Here is a 23,249-nt window from a genome sequence, read left to right as displayed (position 1 = left end):
CTCAGAATTCTCTTGTTAATGTGTTGCTTCCATAACTGGATACCCAGCCAGACTGCCAGTCTTCTATCTTGCTTACTTGCCACAAGTGCACTGTGCCACCTACCAATAGAAAGGAAAAAATAATGTGGACATTTCCACGAGAGAAATCCCACGCCTGGACCGTCGTTGACCGCCGCCATGATTCTAGCCTGCATTTTACATCCAACACAAAAACTGCAGTCGTGGTGCTTTTGATTGTACTCAGAACTTGGAAATTCTGCCTTCTGAATAGGAAGATGTAGGTAACACCAGACTGCAGATGAGCTGCATACAGAGCTGGACCGGGACAAAAAAATCGTCCCAGGCATTTTGACTAGAGACCGGCCCACCATTATAGGAAAAATCATAAAGCCTTTGAATGAAAATAAACACTGTTGTGACAGTGATGTACACTGTTCTGATGGTATATATGTATCAATCTATCAATTGTTTGTTGTAAGACTCGGATAATTATTTTTTTTAAAAGCGAGACATTTTAAATGAGAATAATAAAGAAAAGTATTTCCTTGTCCCCCCCTTTCCCTGTTAATGCCCTACCTGGCCCCCTGGCAACACTTTGCTAGACCCGCCCCTGCACAGTTACCAGCTGTCAGCTACTCAGAAAAGGATCCTGGTGTTATTTGTCTCTCAGAAACAGTTCATAACTTCCCTTCAACTCATTCATGTCACCTAAAAGGTAAACCTGTTTCTACATCACCTGTTCAGCTCTGATGATTCAGTAAGGACATCTCCTGGTTTCATCTGCATGTTTCCCTCTCACCAGATAACCAAACCGATATCATGACCAGCAGCTTTACAGCTGTGGCTCCAGCAAACATCAGGTGATACTAGCAATTAATATTAAATAAATTCTAACAACAGCTGATCAAGCTTAAACGTGCTGCTGTTGTTCAGCGCAACATCCGCTGGTTTCCTCTTTCTGGCGCAAAGTGAGCGATAAATAAACAAGAGAGAAAAGCCGATCAGCTGATCATTGATCAGTTTCGTGATTGAAGTAGAAACGGGAGAGGAGAGAATGAGAGAAGAAGAGGCAGCTGTGCAGCTTCAGCTTTGTGTGTTTTTCATTGTAGCTGAAGTCCGGGACAAACTGTGTTCCTGTTCACCTCAATACGAAACGCGTAATATTTTCTCTGAATACGAGACGATTCTGTTTTTTAGGGGACGGTTGGCAACTCTAATAATTAACCGTATCAACAAAATAAAGTTCAACATCAGTAACATAGCACCCACCCAGCTGTATAGAAACTCCGTCATGCTAGCTAGCACGCAGTACGAAAATGTCAGCATACCGAAAATAAACTCCACCTAAACTTGGTTTATATCTGACTCCGATAGACTGCAGGTCATAACTTCTTACCTGAAGTTCAGTTCACCTGACACGCGGGACCGGCGGCGCTTGGGTCTCTCCTCTTGCCTCCTTTTCCTTCATCCACCTGCTGGCTTCCACCACTTGCTAATGTTATTGAATCTGTGGAAGCTCCGCAATATCCACCACACGAAGTAACGAGTAACGAGCCTATTTAAATCCCAGTAACGAGTAACGCGTTCCTGGTTTTGGCATAATAACTAGTTACCGTGCTCGTTACCACAATAATAACGTAGTTACTGTAACGCATTACTTAATAACGCGTTAGTCCCAACACTGCTTTTAACTATTTAAATTTTCAGCTTTTTCCTTTTAAACAAATTTCAAGTGAAACAACACAAAACACTGCAAACCACGACACAATTAAATATAAATTAAAATATGCAAAACAAAAAGAAAATGCACATTCTCTGTCATATTGGCCTGCATGAATCAACTTTCTGAATCCTTTATCATCCACAACTGAAAATAGTTGTGGATGATTACTATACCTTTCTAATGTGACGTTGTTGTCCCTGGCTCTCTTTCTCTCTCTTTCCCTCCCGCTCTGTTCCTGTGCTACTGCAACTGTAACTACCGCCCCTCCCCCCTCTGCCCAGCGCAAAGCACAAGGCTCGCGTGCAGAATGAAGCGGGAAAAAAGTGCGAGAGAGAGAGAGAGAGAGGGTGAGAGAAAGAAAGAAAGAAACAAAAAAAAAAACACGGCTCCCAATAAGGTGCCGGCTCGCGTTGTTCACTTAAAAGAGACGGTTCTAAGAGCCGTTTCGTTCGCGACCGACACATCACTATCTTGTGTAGCTCATGTAATGGGGAGGGTGCAGGTGCACCTTTGTTGGCACTGGTTTACTGGAAACACGAAACAGGTGTTAACCTGGTGTCACTGACCTGTGATATGCAGGTTTAAAGCGACCTTTGACCTTTGATCTGGATTTGAATTTTGATGAAAAAATAAAGAGCTACGTCCCTCCTCCTGAGGGGGTTCGTGATGTTGGTCCAGGTGTTATTTGATCTGTACCTGATACCAAACGTCCAGGTTTCTGCAGCGACTGCAGCCCAACGTCAGATGTTCAGGCAGTCTGCGATTAGTGACATCATCACCAGTCACATGTTTTACTGATACTGTGCGCAGGTGATCCGTAAAGGCTGGCTTACCATCAACAACATCGGCATCATGAAGGGCGGAGCCAAAGAGTACTGGTTCGTCCTGACTGCTGAGACGCTGTCCTGGTACAAAGATGATGAGGTAACACACTGGCACAGAAACCTGCACAAACGCACACGCATGTTCACACCTGCACCCGTGCAGGGCTGTGTAGCAGAGCATGATGTTTTTATGTACCAGCTGGTTTTGCTTGTGTGCAGAGCTTTGCCGGTGAGCCGTGCCATTATACATGAGACGTGCTTTCAAAACTGTCACAATCTGCAGTACAAACCCCGGCTGGACGAGTCATTTAAACAGACCTAATTACACCTCACAGTCTGCAGGAGGAATTCAATTCAATTCAATTCAATTCAAGTATTTATTGTCATTGTCAAGAACAATGAAATTGTGTTTGGAGCTTCTACAACAAATAATAATTAATACTAAATTCCCCTTAGACCCAAGTGTGACTATTTAACCCAGTGTGACTTCAGTGCAATGAGACGATCCTTAGCAAAAACATGAGAATATGACAGGTAATGTTCATGGGACATTCAAACAAAGACCTGAGAAATATGACAAAGTGCAACAGTGCAACCCGTTCAATTATTGTACTGTGAGATATGATAAATGTCTATATTTCATACCAGTTCACAGCTATTAATAAGTTGGATATGGTTATTGTCCGTGAGAGGGGGGGGCAGAGAGGGGGGGGCGAGTTCAGGAGCCTCACAGCCTGTGGATACAGGCTGTTGGCCAATCTGGACGTTCTGGCCTGTATGGACCTGTACCTTCTCCCTGAGGGCAGCAGGTGAAAAAGGTGGTGCGCAGGGTGATGTTGGTCCCACAGGATACTGTGCACCCTCCTCAGACAGCGAGTGAGGAAGATGTTGCTAATCTCTGGCAGAATCGTTCCAATAATTCTGCCAGCTTCTTTCACCACCCGCTGGAGTGCTTGCTGGTCGGCCTTGGTGCAGCTGGGGAACCACACTAGAAATCCGTACGTCAGAACGCTGCTGATGGCACAGTTGTAGAAGTTCAGCATCAGAGGTCTGGGAATGTGTGCGCTCCGCAGTCTCCTCAGGTAGTAGAGGCGCTGTTGGGCCTTCCGTACAGCTGAGGTGATGTGGTTGCCCCAGGACAAGTCCTCAGTCACAGTTACCCCCAAGAATTTAAAACTGCTCACCCTCTCCACCGCCTCACTGCCAATGAAGAGAGGCAGGTGGTTGTTGTGACCTTTCCTCCGGAAATCTACAATAATCTCCTTGGTCTTTTTGGTGTTTAAGACCAAGTTATTGTAGCGGCACCATGACTCTAGTTGTTGCACCTCTGTCCTGTAGTTTGTCTCATCGTTGTTAGATATGAGTCCGAGCACTGTGGTGTTGTCGGCAAACTTAACAATGAGATTGGACGCGCAGGAGGAAATACAGTCATGAGTGAAGAGAGTGTATAGCAGAGGGCTCAGAACACACCCCTGAGGGGCACCGGTGTTGACCACAAGGGTGGAAGAGGTGTTCTTACCCACTCTGACGCTCTGTCTACGGTTAGTGAGGAAGTCCACAATCCAGTTGCACAGGGAGGAGTTGAGTCCCAGTTGATGGAGTTTGGGACGGAGTTTGTATGGCCGGATGGTATTAAAAGCCGAGCTGTAGTCTACAAAGAGGAGCCGTGCATAGGTGTTCTTGTGCTCCAGGTGCTCCAGTAGTGTATGCAGCACTGTGGCGATCGCGTCCTCAGTTGACCGGTTCTCCCTGTATGCAAACTGGTGCGGGTCCAGAGATGGTGGAAGGGCAGCTCTGATGTGTTTAATGACCAATCTCTCCAGGCATTTGGCGGGAATGGGGGTGAGTGCCACAGGTCTGAAATCGTTCAGACATGCGACATTTGACTGTTTGGGGATGGGAACGATGGTTGCTGCTTTAAAACAGGATGGTACCAGTGAACAGGACAGCGAGGTGTTATATATAGAGGTGAAGACGTCCACCAGGTCTGCAGCACAGTCTTTTAGCACCCGGCCCAGCACTCCATCTGGTCCGGCCGCCTTCCTGGTGTTAATGCTGCGGAACACACGCCTCAGCTCATGAGTGCTCAGGACTGGAGCAGGGTCGGTTGAGGGGAGTGGGGACAGGACAGGGTCGGTGTTATCCCTATCAAAACGGGCATAAAAGAGGTTTAGGTCCTCAGCCAGAGTAGGACTGTCGGCTGAGGGTGGTGGTGTTCTCCTCTTGTAGTCCGTGATAGCCCTGATGCCCTCCCAGACCTGTCTTGGGTTTGTGATGTTCTCAAACCTGGCCTCGATGCGCCTCCTGTGCTGCTGCTTGGCAGTCTTGATGCCTCTTCTCAGGTTAGCCCTGGCAGCACTATATGCCTCCAGGTCCCCGGAATGGAAAGCGTTGTTCCTCGTTCGGATAAGTTGTTGAACTCCGTGTGTCATCCAGAGTGGAAACCGTAACAAACACACACATGTAAACACATTGTTGCTCATTTCCATCAGCAGGTTTTTTAATACCAAAGGAAGGTGTCACATGGATCCAGCACAAACATTTTATTTCTATTTAAAGTTAAATCTAGTTAAATAAAGGTTTACTGAGAGGGCAGAAGCCTAAAAGGCTTTATGCTATTTATCTCACTGCTTTCATTGTGCCTCCTACAGGAGAAAGAGAAGAAGTACATGCTGCCTGTAGACAACCTGAAACTGAAGGACATTGAGAAGAGCTTCATGTCCAGCAAACACATCTTCGCCCTGTTCAACACTGAGCACAGGTCAGTGTGTCCAGCTCCTACGGTAACGTTTAACAAAGAGTTCATTTCCATCCGAGTGTGATGTGCTGTGATTGAACCGAGAACGAAAGCGTGCGGTTAAAAATCTGAAGGTCAGCGAAGATGGAAACTAAACGCAGCGGCGTTTGGACACACAGTGATGTGCCAGCTGCAGTGGCTCGAAACACATCAGCACAGATGTTTCAGGTGAAGGAGGATGAGCGTTAAACTGTTCTCAGTCAAAGTTCATCTTTAGGCTCTCTGATGGCGTAGACAAACGCCATCACGTGACAGGAAGTAGACATAGAAAATGGAGACATGTTTTTCAGGAGCAGATGAGATATGTGTGTGTAGTTTGACTGTGCGCCCTGGTTCTGATGATGATCCTGTGATTTATGTCTGATCATAACTGAAACTGTGATGATGTAGGAACGTGTACAAGGACTACCGTCAGCTGGAGCTGGCAAGCGAGTCTCAGGAAGAGGTCGACGGCTGGAAGGCGTCTTTCCTACGTGCTGGAGTGTACCCTGAACGCAGCGTGGTACGCACCAATTTTTACTGTTATAACAATATTATTACTGATGTTATTACTTATTACTGCAGTACAATTACATGTAAATACTTTATTCTGTCCTCTCCACACCCTCCATCAGGATAAAGAGAAGGTGAGTCTCCCATAGTGCATTTCAGGTGGAGGTGGTGTGTGTGTGTGTGTGTGTGTGTGTGTGTGTGTGTGTGTGTGTGTGTGTGTGTGTGTGTTTAACGGTCAGCCTGTGCAGGTGGAGGTCGAGGAGTCGAGCGGCGACGGGCAGATCCACAGTCTGGACCCTCAGCTGGAGCGGCAGGTGGAGATAGTCAGGAACCTGGTGGACTCGTACCTTGCCATTATCCACCGTACCATCAGGGACCTGATCCCCAAGACCATCATGCACCTGATGGTCAACAATGTACGACACACACCCACACACGGCCACACAGGAAGTGATGTTGTGTCAAGTGAGTCACATGACCTCCTCTCTGCTCCTCAGACGAAGGAGTTCATCCACGCTGACCTGCTGGCTCAGCTGTACTCTTGTGGAGACCAGAACACCCTGATGGAGGAGTCCCAGGAACAGGTGAGGCAGCAGGCGGACAGGTGGAGGTGGGAGGGGCTTGGGTTTTAAGCCAATCAGACTCAGACTCTGCTTCTTCCTGCTCTCGTCCAGGCTCAGCACCGTGATGAGATGCTCAGGATGTACCACGCGCTGCGCGAGGGCCTCAGCATCATCGGTGACATCAGCACCTCCACCATCACCACAGCGATGCCTCCGCCTGTTGACGACTCGTGGCTGCAGGTGACAGGGATGCCGCCGGGACGAAGGTATGCCGCTAACAGATGGGCCGTGCTGCGTAACAGACCGTGGGTGGCCTCACTGACACTGGGCTGGTCTCTGCAGGTCCCCCATGTCCAGTCCGACCCCCCAACGCCGGGCCCCTCCTGGCCCTCCTCGTCCAGGTGGTCGTGCCGCCCCGGGTCCCCCCTCCCGTCCGGCGGTGTCACCTGATCCTGGACCCCCACCCTCTATCCCCTCACGGCCCAACAGAGCGCCACCACCTGGAGTTCCCAGGTAACGCCCCTCCTAATCCGTGTTTATAACAGGAAACCTGAGGTCACAGAGGTCAGGTGATCAGCAGCACGGTCACAAGCTCCCAGCGTGTGCTGAGTTCAAATGCAGTCAGGACAGGTGAGTTTCTGGAGGCAGACTGTACATAAAAGATGAAAGGAGCCTGTGATGTCACATGGTCTCTCACAGTAAGGTCACAGCAGCAGTGTTATTGGTCATGTCATTAAAAAAGCTCCAGCAGCACGCACACGGTCCACAGGTCCAGTTCAAAGACATGAGCTGAGGTGAAGCCCAGCAGACAGCCATCAGCTGCAGCTTCATCATCCACCTGTCAGTCAAAGAGGCCACGCCCCTAATAATGCAAAATTATTATTGTATGATCTACTGGACAATATAATCGCCTTGAGGCGACTGCTGTTGTGATTTGGCCCTATATACAGTGGCTTGCAAAAGTATTCGGCCCCCTTGAACTTTTCCACATTTTGTCACATTACAGCCACAAACATGAATCAATTTTATTGGAATTCCAGGTGAAAGACCAATACAAAGTGGTGTACACGTGAGAAGTGGAACGAAAATCATACATGATTCCAAACATTTTTTACAAATAAATAACTGAAAAGTGGGGTGTGTGCTGGCTGCAAGTAAAAAGGCACTGACTAAAAGATGGATGACACAGGATCCACCAACATTAAACAGCTGGATTGATGTAACTTTTGAAATTTACAAGATGGAAAAGATTACTTTTTTAGTGAATCTTCAGTATGAGAAATTTGTAAAACACTGGGGAAAATGGCTCCGCTATGCGAGTCCTATAAGGCCAGATATCGCTGATGTTCATCATTGAAGGAATGGTTGGGTGAATTTTTGTTTGTTTATGTTGTTTGTTTTTAATAATAACATGTACTAGTGCTATGTCACCATCTGCTACTGAAAGTGTTGGCTTTTCAGTTGCCCCCTCTCTGGATGTATATAGTTACATACTATATCTGTCTGTATGTATGTTTCTTTGTCTGTGTGTTTTGTTTTGTTTTTCTCTTCTTTTTCTTTTTCATACTTATGTGAAGAAAAAGAACTTGAAGTGATGGCGGTCATCCAGACTACTGTATATATGAGTCTAAGAACAAAGGAAGCCATCAAATACTGTACATCTCATTTTATTTTTTGCATAACTTCAATAAACACTTGAATTAAAAAAGAAAAGAAAAGTGGGGTTTGCGTAATTATTCAGCCCCCTCAGTCAATATTTTGTAGAACCACCTTTTGCTGCAATTACAGCTGCCATGTGGGGGACACAGCAAACATGTGGAAGAAGGTGCTCTGGTCAGATGAGACCAAAATGGAACTTTTTGGCCAAAATGCAAAACGCTATGTGTGGCGGAAAACTAACACTGCACATCACTCTGAACACACCATCCCCACTGTCACATATGGTGGAGGCAGCATCATGCTCTGGGGGTGCTTCTCTTCAGCAGGGACAGGGAAGCTGGTCAGAGTTGATGGGAAGATGGATGGAGCCAAATACAGGGCAATCTTGGAAGAAAACCTCTTGGAGTCTGCAAAAGACTTGAGACTGGGGCAGAGGTTCACCTTCCAGCAGGACAACCACCCTAAACATAAAGCCAGGGCAACAATGGAATGGTTTAAAACAAAACATATCCATGTGTTAGAATGGCCCAGTCAAAGTCCAGATCTAAATCCAATCGAGAATCTGTGGCAAGATCTGAAAACTGCTGTTCACAAACGCTGTCCATCTAATCTGACTGAGCTGGAGCTGTTTTGCAAAGAAGAATGGGCAAGGATTTCAGTCTGTAGATGTGCAAAGCTGGTAGAGACATACCCTAAAAGACTGGCAGCTGGAATTGCAGCAAAAGGTGGTTCTACAAAGTATTGACTCAGGGGGCTGAATAATTACGCACACCCCACTTTGCAGTTATTTATTTGTAAAAAATGTTTGGAATCATGTATGATTTTCGTTCCATTTCTCACGTGTACACCACTTTGTATTGATCTTTCACCTGGAATTCCAATAACATTGATTCATGTTTGTGGCTGTAATGTGACAAAATGTGGAAAAGTTCAAGGGGGCCAAATACTTTTGCAAGCCACTGTAAATAAAATTGAATTGAATTGAATTGAAACTTTAATCCAGTCGCGTAATAACACATCCTCCAATAAATGATCCACAGACACGTGTTTGTTTCTGCCGTAAAGTTTTACATGGAAGTCTATGGGACTGACTCACTGCTGCCTCTGCTGGACTGTGGAGGAACCGCAGGTGTTGGTTGATGGGTGTGTGTGACAGTGTAAGAAGGTCTCGGTGTGCAGTGTAAAGGAGCATCAAACAGATGTCTGTATCCTGGAATGCTGTTTCTAAACTGTAACATGAACATCCAGATGTTTCCAGGGATTCTCATTAATGTGTGCAGCTGGCTTCAGCAGACAGAGCTACAGTAAAAGACATCAATTGTTAAAAAGAGCATTACCTGTGAAAGTGTTTGAACCTGAAGCAGAGAATTTGTGTTTGTGTGTCTAACTGGACCTGGATGATGTTTTATCAAAACCTAGCTGAGAGCAAGTTTCTTCTTCGTTGGTACTGTAGAACAAAAAGCAGCGATCAACAAACAACCTGCACAGACATGAAAAAGAAAGACTCTCTCTTTCTTTCCTCAGACTCTCCATCCTCACCCTCATCTGTGTGTCTGTTAGCCTAGCACGAGGTCTGCGCACCTGCCCACTCCCACACATCCCACGGAGCCATATCTGTCTGTCCTCCTGTCTTTCTGTCCGTTTGTCTCTTGTGTTTGTGTGATCCTGTTCTAACAGTACCTTTCAGAGGTGTTTGACAGTTTCTTATGATTTTCTATGTTTTTGCATAAATTTTGTGTTATTTTCCTTTTTTACATAACTAAACACATACTACAATAAGTGCCAGGACTCCACAGTCTATTCACACCTACCGGCCAGTGGACACTCTGTCAATGATGATCTGTGTATGTTTGACAACTACTCTTACAAGAATGTTTGATATGAAAGGAAGGTTGGAGATTGGCCTATAATTAGCTAAGACAGTTGGGTCTAGAGATGCTTTTTAAGTAAAGGTTTAACTACAGCCACCTTGAAGGCCTGTGGTACATAGCCGATTATTAGAGATAGGTTGATCATATTTAAGATTAATCATGAAGATTAACTATTTCTCCAGGCTAAATAATGATCTTCTAAATTTGTGTCACGCTATTTCCTCTCCAGCTTACGAGTTATCTGCTTTAGGCTACGTGTTTGAGAATTATACCACGGAGTCAGGTACTTCGGATTTGAGGCCTTAGTTTTCACAGGAGCTACAGTATCCAGAGTCGTACGTAGTGAGGAGGTAAAATTATTAACAAGATAATCGACCTCTGTTGGAGTAGCGTTCAGGTAGCTGCTCTGCTCTATGTTGGTACAGGGCATTGAAGATGATAACAGTGGGTGGATTATACAGGGAGTGCAGAATTATTAGGCAAGTTATATTTTTGAGGAATAATTTTATTATTGAACAACAGCCATGTTCTCAATGAACCCAAAAAACTCATTAATATCAAAGCTGAATGTTTTTGGAAGTAGTTTTTAGTTTGTTTTTAGTTTTAGCTATTTTAGGGGGATATCTGTATGTGCAGGTGACTATTACTGTGCATAATTATTAGGCAACTTAACAAAAAACAAATATATACCCATTTCAATTATTTATTTTTACCATCCATCCATCTTCATCCGCTTTATCCGAGGCCGGGTCGCGGGGGCAGCAGCCTAAGCAGAGAAGCCCAGACCTCCCTCTCCCCAGCCACCTCCTCCAGCTTATCCGGGGAACACCAAAGGCGTTCCCAGGCCAGCCGAGAGATATAATCTCTCCAGCGTGTCCTGGGTCTGCCCTGGGCCTCCTCCCGTGGGACATGCCCGAACACCTCACCCAGGAGGCGCCCAGGAGGCATCCTTGTCAGATGCCCGAACCACCTCAACTGGCTCCTTTCGATGTGGAGGAGCAGCGGCTCTATTCTGAGCCCCTCCCGGATGGCCGAACTTCTCACCCTATCTCTAAGGGAGAGGCCAGCCACCCTTCGGAGGAAGCTCATTTCTGCCGCTTGTATCCGCGATCTCGTTCTTTCGGTCACTACCCACAGCTCGTGGCCATAGGTGAGGTAGGGGCGTAGATCGACCGTTAAATTGAGAGCTTCGCTTTTACACTCAGCTCCCTCTTCACCACGACGGACCAGTGCAGCGTCCGCATCACTGCAGCCGCAGCACCAATCCGTCTGTCGATCTCCGGCTCCCTTCTCCCATCACTCGCGAACAAGACCCCGAGATACTTGAACTCCTCCACTTGGGGCAGGAACTCATCCCCGACCCGGAGTGAGCACTCCACCCTTTTCTGGCTGAGAACCATGGCCTCAGATTTGGAGGTGCTGATCCTCATTCCCGCTGCTTCACACTCGGCTGCGAACCGCTCCAGTGCGAGCTGGAGGCCTTCACCTGATGAAGCCAACAGAACCACATCATCCGCAAAAAGCAGAGATGAGATTCTGAGGCCACCAGTGAAAGCCCTCCACCACTTGGCTGCGCCTAGAAATCCTGTCCATAAAATTATGAACAGAACCGGTGACAAAGGGCAGCCCTGGCGGAGCCCATCACCCACCGGGAACGAGTCCGACTTATTGCCGGCAATGCGAACCAAACTCTTGCAACGGTTGTATAGGGATCGAATGGCCCGTAGCAATGGGCCAGACACCCCATACTCCCGCAACACCTCCCACAGGACACCCCGAGGGACACGGTCGAATGCCTTCTCCAAGTCCACAAAACACATGTAGACTGGTTGGGCAAACTCCCATGCACCCTCAAGTATCCTTGAGAGGATAAAGAGCTGGTCCAGTGTTCTGCGACCAGGACGAAAACCGCATTGTTCCTCCTGTATCCGAGGTTCGACTAGCGGACGAACTCTCCTTTCCAGCACCCTGGCATAGACTTTCCCAGGGAGGCTGAGGAGTGTGATCCCCCTGTAGTTGGAACACACCCTCCGGTCTCCCTTCTTAAAGATGGGGACCACCACCCCGGTCTGCCAGTCCAGGGGTACTGCCCCATTTATGCCCCTATTTATTTTTACCAGTGAAACCAATATAACATCTCCACATTCACAAATATACATTTCTGACATTCAAAAACCAAACAAAAACAAATCAGCGACCAATATAGCCACCTTTCTTTGCAAGGACACTCAAAAGCCTGCCATCCATGGATTCTGTCAGTGTTTTGATGTGTTCACCATCAACATTGCGTGCAGCAGCAACCACAGCCTCCCAGACACTCTTCAGAGAGGTGTACTGTTTTCCCTCCTTGTAAATCTCACATTTGATGATGGACCACAGGTTCTCAATGGGGTTCAGATCAGGTGAACAAGGAGGCCATGTCATTAGTTTTTCTTCTTTTATACCCTTTCTTGCCAGCCACGCTGTGGAGTACTTGGACCCGTGTGATGGAGCATTGTCCTGCATGAAAATCATGTTTTTCTTGAAGGATGCAGACTTCTTCCTGTACCACTGCTTGAAGAAGGTGTCTTCCAGAAACTGGCAGTAGGACTGGGAGTTGAGCTTGACTCCATCCTCAACCCGAAAAGGCCCCACAAGCTCATCTTTGATGATACCAGCCCAAACCAGTACTCCACCTCCACCTTGCTGGCGTCTGAGTGGGACTGGAGCTCTCTGCCCTTTACCAATCCAGCCACGGGCCCATCCATCTGGCCCATCAAGACTCACTCTTAATTCATCAGTCCATAAAACCTTAGAAAAATCAGTCTTGAGATATTTCTTGGCCCAGTCTTGACATTTCAGCTTGTGTGTCTTGTTCAGTGGTGGTCGTCTTTCAGCCTTTCTTACCTTGGCCATGTCTCTGAGTATTGCACACCTTGTGCTTTTGGGCACTCCAGTGATGTTGCAGCTCTGAAATATGGCCAAACTGGTGGCAAGTGGCATCTTGGCAGCTGCACGCTTGACTTTTCTCAGTTCATGGGCAGTTATTTTGCGCCTTGGTTTTCCACATGCTTCTTGCGACCCTGTTGACTATTTTGAATGAAACGCTTGATTGTTCGATGATCACGCTTCAGAAGCTTTGCAATTTTAAGACTGCTGCATCCGTCTGCAAGATATCTCACTATTTTTGACTTTTCTGAGCCTGTCAAGTCCTTCTTTTGACCCATTTTGCCAAAGGAAAGGAAGTTGCCTAATAATTATGCACACCTGATATAGGGTGTCGATGTCATTAGACCACACCCCTTCTCATTACAGAGATGCACATCACCTAATATGCTTAATTGGTAGTAGGCTTTCGAGCCTATACAGCTTGGAGTAAGACAACATGCATGAAGAGGATGATGTGGACAAAATACTCATTTGCCTAATAATTCTGCACTCCCTGTATTCTTAAACTTAGTTACAGCACTTTCAGAAAGACATCTACTGTGATAAAGTCTACTCTCCACTGCTGTGTAATCAATTATTGTAAATGTAAATGTTATCAGGAAATGATCAGACAGCAGAGGGTTTTCAGGAAACACTGTTAAATGTTCAGTTTCTATGCCATATGTTAAAACAAGATCTAGAGTGTTATTAAAGTGGTGGGTGGGTTCTTTTACAGTTTGAGAGAAGCCAATTGAGTTTAATAACAGATTAAATGCCAAGTTGAGGCTGTCATTTTTAGCATCTACATGGATGTTAAAATCACCCACAATAATTATTTTATCTGAGCTGAGCACTAAATCAGATAAAAAGTCTGAGAAATCAGAGAGAAACTCTGTGTAAGGCCCAGGTGGACGATAGATGATAACAAGTAAGACTGGTTTCTGAGTTTTACAGCTGGGGTGGACGAGGCTAAGCATCAGGCTTTCAAATGAATTAAAAGTCTGTCTGGGTTTTTGGTTGACTGATAGGCTGGTGTGAAAAATTGCTGCCACTCCGCCCCCTCAGCCTTTGTTTCGAGGTTTCTGGTAGTTAGAATGACTCGGGGGTGTTGATTCACTGTTTAGTGAATGAGTGGTAGTCTGATACTTTCAGCACTGTTTGGTTCTATGTTTGGACTTTTAGAAAATTTGATCAAATTTATGCAGAAATGTTGAAACGTACTCACAAACCTTCAGTGATTGGCAGGAAGCTCTCAGCGTCAGAGCAGGTAGCTCCGCCTCCCTCATGTTGACCATATTTGGTTATTCTTTCAGAATCTCTATCAGTGACCAGTGAGGAGTTCACCAATGGTACGTCAGATGTCTGTGTGATGTCACTGTTTCCACCCTGTGTGTTTGTCTCATCGCCCAATCAATCTGTTGCGGTCACTGTGTGATACCGCCCATTTTCCTAGCATCAGTGTGACTACCGGCTCCATCGGCCCGTGACTGACCGTTTGTCTCTCTGTCTGTCTGTCTCCAGTCGGAGGGCTCCTGCATCTCCATCCCGATCATCCAGACCAGCCTCTGACTCCGCCCTCTGACAGTCACACACACAAGCATACGAAACACGTGACCGGTGTGAAACGGCCGTTCCATCAGTGCTCCATATGTGGTTTCACAGCATGGACACTTTACTCAGATTTCCCTTTGGTTACATGCTGCACCAGACCAGCTCTGACTGGTTCAAACCTCAGACTTATTCCAGCCTGCTTAAACTGGTTCTAACTGGTTCTAATTCCAGCTTGATATTGATGGATGGGTTACTGGTACCAGCAGGATAATCCGAGCGGGTCCTGATGGTTTTTGTTTTAAACTCGGCTTCAGTGGTTCACATTAGTTCTAACTCAGCCATATTTGAATGGACTGCTTTCCAAACCTGCTCCTTGTTTGGGTCCATCTACTGCTTTCACTGGTTCCTGCCAGTTGTTCCGATATACCAGTACCAACTGGTTCTTGACAAATCAAGCCCTGATGTAGACCTGGCTGGTTCAGATTGGTTTGAACAGACTGGTTGCCCAACATGCTGGAACCAGCTGTTTTAACTAGTTCTGGTTGGCTCCGGTATGTTTCAGCGACTCGTTTCTTTACGTCTAACAAGTTTCTGCTGGTTCCAGTCTGTTGGATCTTCTAACTGGTTTAAATGTATAAGCTGCTCACCGAACGCCCAGCTTACTGATACCATCTGGTTCCATCAAGATCTACCGTGATCATGAGGATCACTGCTGGTTCTAACCAGTTCTGTTTGTACTCGTGTGACCTCTGACCCCTGTACCAGTTGGCCTTTCTCCTCATTTACTCTTCTCCTCTTTTGTTTTCTGTCATTTTTTTCCCAGTCGTCCCAGTAAAGGTAGCCCCGCCCACGGAGAGAGTCCCCAGTCTTCGATTGAGGGTTAAGCTGAACAGAGTGTGTGTTTGTGTCTCACTGAAGCTGTGTTACTGTGAACCTTCCTAGTAATAAACATATTGATTATTATCAGCACTTATTCTGACTGTATAGCAGCTAATCAGCAATACATTATGTGTAAATATGACGATCGGTCACGCCACAGACAGAAACACGTGATCTCAGCAGGTCTGTCAGTACTGTAGACGACTCTGGAGGAGACGAGGCGAGGAGGTGGTCTCTGCTCTGGATGTCCCAGCTGAGATCATCTTCATGTTCACTTGCTGTTCTGATCCATGGTGCCGTTTCTTTACAGTGTAAAGTTTACAGTTTTAACTTGTGTATTTATCTATTTATTGTATTATTTATTTTACTCTGCTGGAAGTCCACGTTTGTCTCTGCTGGCATCTGTCCTTCCACCTGTAGCTGCACTGAACATGTGACATGTGTGGACCACCATGCACCATCATCTTAGCACAAACATAGGCTGAAACCAGCTGTACACAGGCCTCGTGAATGGTCATGTAACTGGCTCAGTTTGTGCGTTTGTAACTGTCAAAGTTATGGACAGTACTGTATCCAGATGTTTCCAGAGATGGGCTGTGACCTCTCAGCTGGATCCAGGGACTCAATCAGTCTGTGCTCAGACTTTGTGAGCGGTTCAGCTAAGACGGTGTAACAGATGGACGTAGCTGCCGTGATGTTTTATGTTTGTGAATGCCGGTATGAAGCCATGAGATGAACTTCTCTCACCATTGCCATCTCAGTGTGTTGACGCATGTGTGACGATTGAGGGGTGGAGCCAAAAGGCCCGATGAGTTTTTCTGAAACATGCAACGATCAAAATGTTTGGAATTGACTCATCTGTTATAGGTTCGAACTGAGACGAGCAGTAGGGACCAAAAACTCACAAGGAAGTGTTTACGGAGGTCACGGCCAGGGTGGTTTTTCAGAGACTTCTGTGGGACTGGCAAGTCTACCGCAGCTAATGCCCCCTGGTGGTCATTACAAAGATTGCAGCTTTAAGGCGTCACGTTTCAGACCCAGAAGCTATGTCCATCTTTTATACCGCCTTTAAGGTGGGATAGTTAGCTGTGAGTTAGCTAGAATAAAGGTAGCTTAAGGTCAAATTTGATCCCTCCACAAATCAAATCCTGCTGATGCAGTTTCCTTTTAAGGTCAAATTCCGTCCAATGTCCTGAATCCTTCACATAGTAATCGGGCTGTTAGAGGTAGAGAGCCGTTATCACATCTACATCAGAGAGAGAAAAGACTGAAAAGCAGCACAGTGCTCGCTGAGCTCACCCACCTTCAGCTAACCATCCCGCCTTACCTCTGATCTGCATCTGTTCCACAAATGTTTGTCCAGTGTAGCTATTGCATGGACCACCAAGCTACCAGCTGGTTCCAAATGGATCATTGTGGTTCCTCCTTCCCTTTCCTGGTTCCGGCTGGTTCTACCTCTTCATCTAACGCCAGCAGGGTTGAGATGTTTTTTGTTCTTCCTCATTTCCTCATTGGTTTACGGTGAGCATCCTCTGATGTGAAGATCAGAGGAAGCTATGACTGAAGCGATGAGGAGATAATGTTTGTGGAGGTGGCCCGGTTTCTCTGGAGGTGGGATTGGTTTTGTGCTGCTCATGTGAGCGAAGTGTCAAGTGATCGTGTTTCCTGTTTGGATGTACCAGCTCCTCTCCTCACTGTGTTGTGTTTGCTCTTCATGTTGTGGTGATTTTGTAGAGTTAATTAAGCTCCGAGCAGCGTTCAGCGCCGCCACCGCCACGGGGCATTAGCTGTGCCATGTCGTCGTTGTCTACATTAACGTCTGCATGCTTGCCGTATGAGTTTATTCATCAGTAAAGCGTTGCACTTCGCTCCGCAGCGGCACACTCCACGTACCTCGGCCCCTCCCACACCTGTGCTTGTGGATAGTTACATGTGTATGCTCTCAATATGAATCTATGTGCTGCGAATATGACGATATAGAAATGTACCATATATATGTGAGCAAAAAGCTAAACTATAAATGCAGCGGCCAACACTGTAGTGTGTGTGTGTGTCTGTGTAAGACAGAGAGAGTGTGTGTGTAGATCTGTTGTGCATTAGTGTCATGTGATCAGGGCCCAAAGAGATATGAATAAAGTTTGTGTGAATGAAGATGACTTTGACTCTTTATCACACACTCACCTCCTGACACCATCATCAGTCACATGACATGTCACATGACCTCATGATGAAACGTTCTGCTAAACGTTCACAGACTGAACATCCATCATTTCTAGCTCAACTCCAAGGGGTTGAGTGATGTCCTGCGTCCACCAGGACTGGGTCGTAGCTGTGACAGCCTGCAGGCAAAGGAGAACTCACTGAGACTCATTTCTACAAAAGAAACAAAACCAAAAAGTGAATAAAACACATGGAAGAATCCTTCATTACACTGAAGTATTTGCTCGTTTGCTGTCACACTCACATGAACATGAGTGGCCTCCCGTTCTTAATCCACAGGGTTTAATGTGTCGGCCCACCCTTTGCAGCTGTAACAGCTTCGGCTGTTTTGGGAAGTCTTTCCACAGGTTTAGGAGTGTTTATGGGAAGTTCTGATCAGGAACACATTTGTGAGGTTACACTGATGTTGGACGAACAGTCCTGCCTCACAGTCTCTGATTTACTCCAAAGGTGTTCTGTGGGGTTGAGGTCAGGACTCTGTGCAGGATAGTCAAGTTTTTCCACACCAAACTGGCTCATTCATGTCTTTATGGACCTGCTTTGTGCACTGGTGTGCAGCCGAGTTAGAACAGGAAGCTTCATCCCCAAACTGGTTACACAAAGTTGGCCATTGACTCTGCCAAACAGAGAAGTGTGATTGGTCACTCCAGAGAACATGTCTCCACTGCTCTAGAGTCCAGTGGTGGCGTGCTCTACACCACTGCATCCAAAACATTGCATTGTACTTGGTGATGTAAGGCTTGATGCAGCTGCTCGGCCATGGAAACCCATTACATGAAGCTCTCTGCATGAAGAGGACACGTGAAGTTTGGAGGTCTGTAGCTACTGACTCTGCAGAAAGTTGGTGACTTTTGTGCACTATGTGCCTCAGCATCTGCTGACCCTGCTCTCTGATTTTATGTGGCCTACCACTTCATGGCTGATTCGCTGTTCATTCCCTGAGAGTAACCCAGGGGTGGGCAACTCCAGGCCTCAAGGGCCGGTGTGCTGCAGGTTTTTGATCTCACCCTGGGTCAACACACCTGAATCAATCGATTAGTTCATTACCAGGCCTCTGGAGAACTTCAAGACATGTTGAGGAGGCCATTTAGCCATTTAAATCAGCTGTGTTGGATCAAGGACCTGCAGGACACCGGTCCTTGAGGCCTGGAGTTGCCCACCCCTGGAGTAACCCATTCTCTCACAAGCGTTTGTAGAAGCTGTCTGACTTAATACACCCGTGTCCATGGAAGTGACTGGAACACTGGAATGTAATGATTTGGATGGGTGAGTGAAAGTTTTCAGTCAGTGTCAGTTCGTCAATGTCAGTTAATCACATTTTTGAGGGGTCTAATTATGACCTATGAAAGTTGCGCATCCACAGTCTGTATCGCTGTATCTGAAATATAATTGGCTCAATTCAGACATTTAGTCATGTGGACTATCATTGTCTCCTGGTAAACCAGAAATTCAAAATGTTTAAATTTCCTCTACGGTCAACTACAGATCAATGAGGCTGTATCCCAATTCAGGGTCTGCAGCCTTAGAGTCCACAAGGGCCGCGTACTCAAAGACGGCTAAGGCCGGAGGTGAAATTGGAAGGTCTAGCCTCCGTCGTGCTGCCCAGGTTGCCCTGCAACCATGATACTAACCGCTGGAAATGTTTCATACAGCATCGTTTGACAGAAATGAAGGAGAAAATATTTTGTTCATTTGTTTGTTTGTTTCCACTTGAGCTTTGTTTGATTTGTTTAGTATCTGAGGCTAAGACCACGGGACTGTAAAACATGATTGGGCTTCATTTCTGTACTGAACAGTCATTTTAAGATTAGTTGGTAAAAAAACAATTAGCTAATGTTGTTCATGAGACTAAAGTCATCTCACTTTGGTAATGTAAATAAATTATGGCCAACATTGAAGTTATTATATTAATCATTAGGATTTATTACAGCAGTGAACCTGAACTCTGTGTCAAATACTGAGCTTCAGTAAAGATTCAAGTTGCAGTTATTTATATTTCCTATCACCTTAAATCTTCACTCAAAGACAAGTATCTCTGACAGTGTATATACAGATGTATTATATATAAGAGACAAACATTGTTCTTTCAGTATGTTGGCATTACTAAATTTGGCTCAATGCTTACATATATGTGGAAAAAGAAAATGTACGAGCTGTGATAACTGTTTCTGATAAAATGAAGAGTAGACTGATATATGAAATATTCATTTATTGGGTGAGAAAATCAGACCATGTCATAACTGCTTTAAGTCATACAGAATAGATATCAGAGCCTTAAACAGGCTGACTTCTGCTAAATGGGTCAAACTGGGCAGAAAGTATACAAACACATAACATCCTTATAGAATATGATGTAACACTATAGATCAACTTACCTCAGAATATATAAAGCATATAAACAATTACAGCAATATGATGCAACAAACACAGCAGTGCTACTAATCCAAAATACTCAAAGCTTCATAGAACTGAAACAAACATTTATTTTTAGCTCCATTCTGCTGCTGATACATACTTCAGGTTTCTGAATATTAAACTTGTTGCTGCCTTTCATAGTGTGTAACTTGAAGGCCCTGAGTACTTTCTCCCACACTGAAAACACTGGGATGATAACATTATTTGAACAGTACCTAATAAGACTGATTCAGGACAGACAGTTAGTTATGTTAAACTTTCCTAGCAGTCCTTCACAAACAGGGAACAGTCTGTCTATTCTCTCCATCTGTCAGCTGCTGCTGGCTCTTCCTCCTCCTCTTCCTCACACACTGCTGAGTTTGTCCTGGTGGATCATCAGGGTGCAAAGCCTCACAGATGATGTGCAGCAGTGGGTCCCTCAGTCTGTCCTCACTCTGGACACTTGCAGTTGTCACACATGGAAATCAAATGTGTGATAAGCTGCAGGATTCAAACACAAGTGTAACTTATAAATACATGTTCATACTTTTATTCCACAATCAGAGAGAAAGAAACAGAGAGAGAGTGCAGGACAGACAGACAGGTGACAGTCTCAGGTGTACACACTGCTACAAAACAGCACAAGAGAAGGAGGATTTAGTGTTTGTGTTATTACGAGTGCTAAACAAGAAGAGTTCCCAGATGGTCCAGTGGACACATGTGTGACTCCTGTGATTAAAGCATCTTTCTTTCAGCTTAACGAGTGAACCGTCAGCTCGTTCAAACACACGTTAAAGTCCATTTGGCTCGACACCACCGAACAGAGGCAGCAATATAACATAGCTAACATTAACAGTGCAGTGAATCCTGCTTGTGCCGTCATACTCAGGACTGCAAACCGAGCAGCATCACTGACTTTCAGCTTGTTGTGTTTGTGGATATATGACTGATTTAATTATCCATAAAATCATCACATTCTTTGTAAGATTAAGGTCGACTATATATATATATATATATAAAGTAGAGGCTTTAAAACCAAGTTAACGCTGCAAGTACAAACATCACTAATGTCACGTAACTTTGCCGACATGTGGCCAACAGTAATGTTTTAATGTTCTTTGTTATTTAACATTTGCACATAAATAAGTGACACAATATTCAGTACCAACTTTTAAGTGTTATCTTTGGCCGTTGTAACAGTCACAATGGTGTGGTGTCCCTTTTAGACACCCAAGTCGAGGGTTGATGGTGTCATCAGTTTGTGCCACTGCTCTCTCTCTCTGATTGTCTGGAGATGTGCTTGCACGCTAGCGCATGAGGAGAGACCCTTTTTTTTTTTTTTTTTTATATTTGCAACGCTTGGGTTGTATGAATGCTGGGCGTTATGTTATTGAGCCGCAGCCGTTCAGCCGGGCTTTTATATGGTTGTTGAAGAAGGCGTATTAAAGAACCACCGTGGATTACCGATACCAGCGTGGGTGTGTGTTCTTCCGACTAGCCTGCTAGGTGTTTTGCCGCCTCCTCTCAACCACGCAACACAACCCAACGTTACACCGTCCCGCTTCGGGCTTCTGTCGTTTCTTTTAGGCAAAATTATCCACACCCACCGCCGCGCTACGAAGTCTGGGATATGTTGGGCCATGAAGGATACACCGACCCGTCCTTCAGATTTGGGGAAATCAAGGACGGATTTGCTGGCCGCATTTTGAGCAGCCTTTGAATTGGGACAGCCTTCGTCGCATCACTGTGACGTAATCGGCCTTAAAATGCGACCTTTAAGGCTGCAGACCCTGAATTGGGAGCCTTAGTATTGGACAGATGGGGTGTACCACTGTCAGAGGGGTGCAATGAGACAATCAGTGACTTTTCAACTTCATTGTTGTCACCTGGTCAGCTATAAAGAGATCATCAATCAGTACAGGACAGCCATGAATCAATGTCAGGTTTCGTCAACATTTTGTTAGTGACCATAATGAGGGTTCAGACGAAAGCTCAACATTATTTAATAACGTTGCTCTTTGATCCAATCCTTCAAGTGTTAGGGTTATCTTGCGGAGGTAAACAGACGACATGGAGCTCTTAGTTCTCACTCCTGCTTTATTCCTCTTCTCACATCAACTGAACACATCGCGCCACAGCAACACATTTCCTCAACACTGGGTGTGAGTGGAGCCCTCTAAAGCAGTTATGACATGGTCTGATTTTCTCAGCCAATAAAGGAATATTTAATATATCAGTCTATTCTTCATTTTATCAGACACAGTTATCACAACTCGTACATTTTCTTTTTCCACATATATGTAAGCATTGAACCAAATTTAGTAATGCCAACATATTAAAAGAACAATGTTTGTCTCTTATACAGTGGCTTGCAAAAGTATTCGGCCCCCTTGAACTTTTCCACATTTTGTCACATTACAGCCACAAACATAAATCAGTTTTATTGGAATTCCACGTGAAAGACCAATACAAAGTGGTGTACATGTGAGAAATGGAACGAAAATCATACATGGAGCCCTCCGCCACACATGCCCCCTCCCAAACACCCAGCAGAACTAGTCCAGGACCCGGGGTTTAAGTAAACGGCCAGAACGGATGAACTGGGGGTGGCGGAGAACTGACTGAGGGGAACCCAGCCCGGGAGCAAGGCTGGCACTGGCGGTCAGAAAAAGCTGCAGACAACTCGGGCTCCGTTGGTTGCGGGGTGCTCCTAAAGGAAAAAGCAGAATCCATGAGCCCGGTGGTAGGTGGGCAGCCACGGGGGGGGGGGACCACCTGATCGTCTTGCAGAACATGCGCAGGCTTAAGTCTGTCAACAGAGACAACCTCCTGCTGACTTCCAAAGTCCAAAAGGAAATGTTTTTGGCCCGGTTTAATAACCCTGTACAGCCCGTCATATGGTGGGCACAATGGGGTCCTATGGGCATCGTGCCTGACGAAAAAAAAAAAAACAAGAAGAGTCCAACGAACTTAGAACAGAGACCCACAGACCTCTCAGAGGTTCGAATGAACTTAAAACACCTGAGTTTCCTAATGTGTTCTCAGCTTGTTATAATTCTAGACAAAGGGGAGTAGCAATTTTAATACATAAAAATATTAATTTCACAGTACTCGATACAGTTATAGATCCAGAGGGCAGATTCTTAATCATTAAACTATGTATTGTAAGTGTATATGGTCCAAATGTTGATGATCCCTCATTCTTTCACGGTTTTTTCAGTGCACTCTCTGAACACTTAGATGGCACACTTGTTCTTGGAGGCGACCTCAACCTGGGACTAAATGAAGAAATGGATAGGCTCAATACAGCGGGAACTCAGCCTAACTGGCAGTCCACAAATATAATCAAACAGTATATGAGCGACTTTG

The 23,249-nt window shown here is 45.6% G+C and overlaps 1 protein-coding gene across 4 annotated transcripts in view; it reads left to right on the top strand.

Moving 5' to 3' along the window:
- The window catches only part of LOC116316399 (dynamin-1-like), an 88,209-nt gene that overhangs the window by 45,685 nt on the left and 19,275 nt on the right, over positions 1 to 23,249 (top strand). For 2 of the 4 annotated variants that reach the window (XM_031734957.2, XM_031734956.2), the window contains 8 exons: positions 2,534 to 2,647; positions 5,199 to 5,308; positions 5,735 to 5,846; positions 5,959 to 5,970; positions 6,085 to 6,252; positions 6,334 to 6,420; positions 6,511 to 6,665; positions 6,742 to 6,912. In XM_031734957.2, coding sequence (XP_031590817.2) covers positions 2,534 to 2,647; positions 5,199 to 5,308; positions 5,735 to 5,846; positions 5,959 to 5,970; positions 6,085 to 6,252; positions 6,334 to 6,420; positions 6,511 to 6,665; positions 6,742 to 6,912 — 929 coding nt within the window. Of the gene's footprint in view, positions 1 to 2,533; positions 2,648 to 5,198; positions 5,309 to 5,734; positions 5,847 to 5,958; positions 5,971 to 6,084; positions 6,253 to 6,333; positions 6,421 to 6,510; positions 6,666 to 6,741; positions 6,913 to 14,149; positions 14,186 to 14,357; positions 17,412 to 23,249 lie in introns of those variants that run through there. The other 2 variants (XM_039620323.1, XM_039620322.1) reach the window with 2 other exon arrangements.

Source organism: Oreochromis aureus, linkage group 12 (genome assembly GCF_013358895.1).
Source record: "Oreochromis aureus strain Israel breed Guangdong linkage group 12, ZZ_aureus, whole genome shotgun sequence".
Taxonomy (NCBI): domain Eukaryota; kingdom Metazoa; phylum Chordata; class Actinopteri; order Cichliformes; family Cichlidae; genus Oreochromis; species Oreochromis aureus.
The sequence above is the reverse complement of the archived record's forward strand: the minus strand, read 5'-3'. Positions and strand labels throughout refer to the sequence as shown.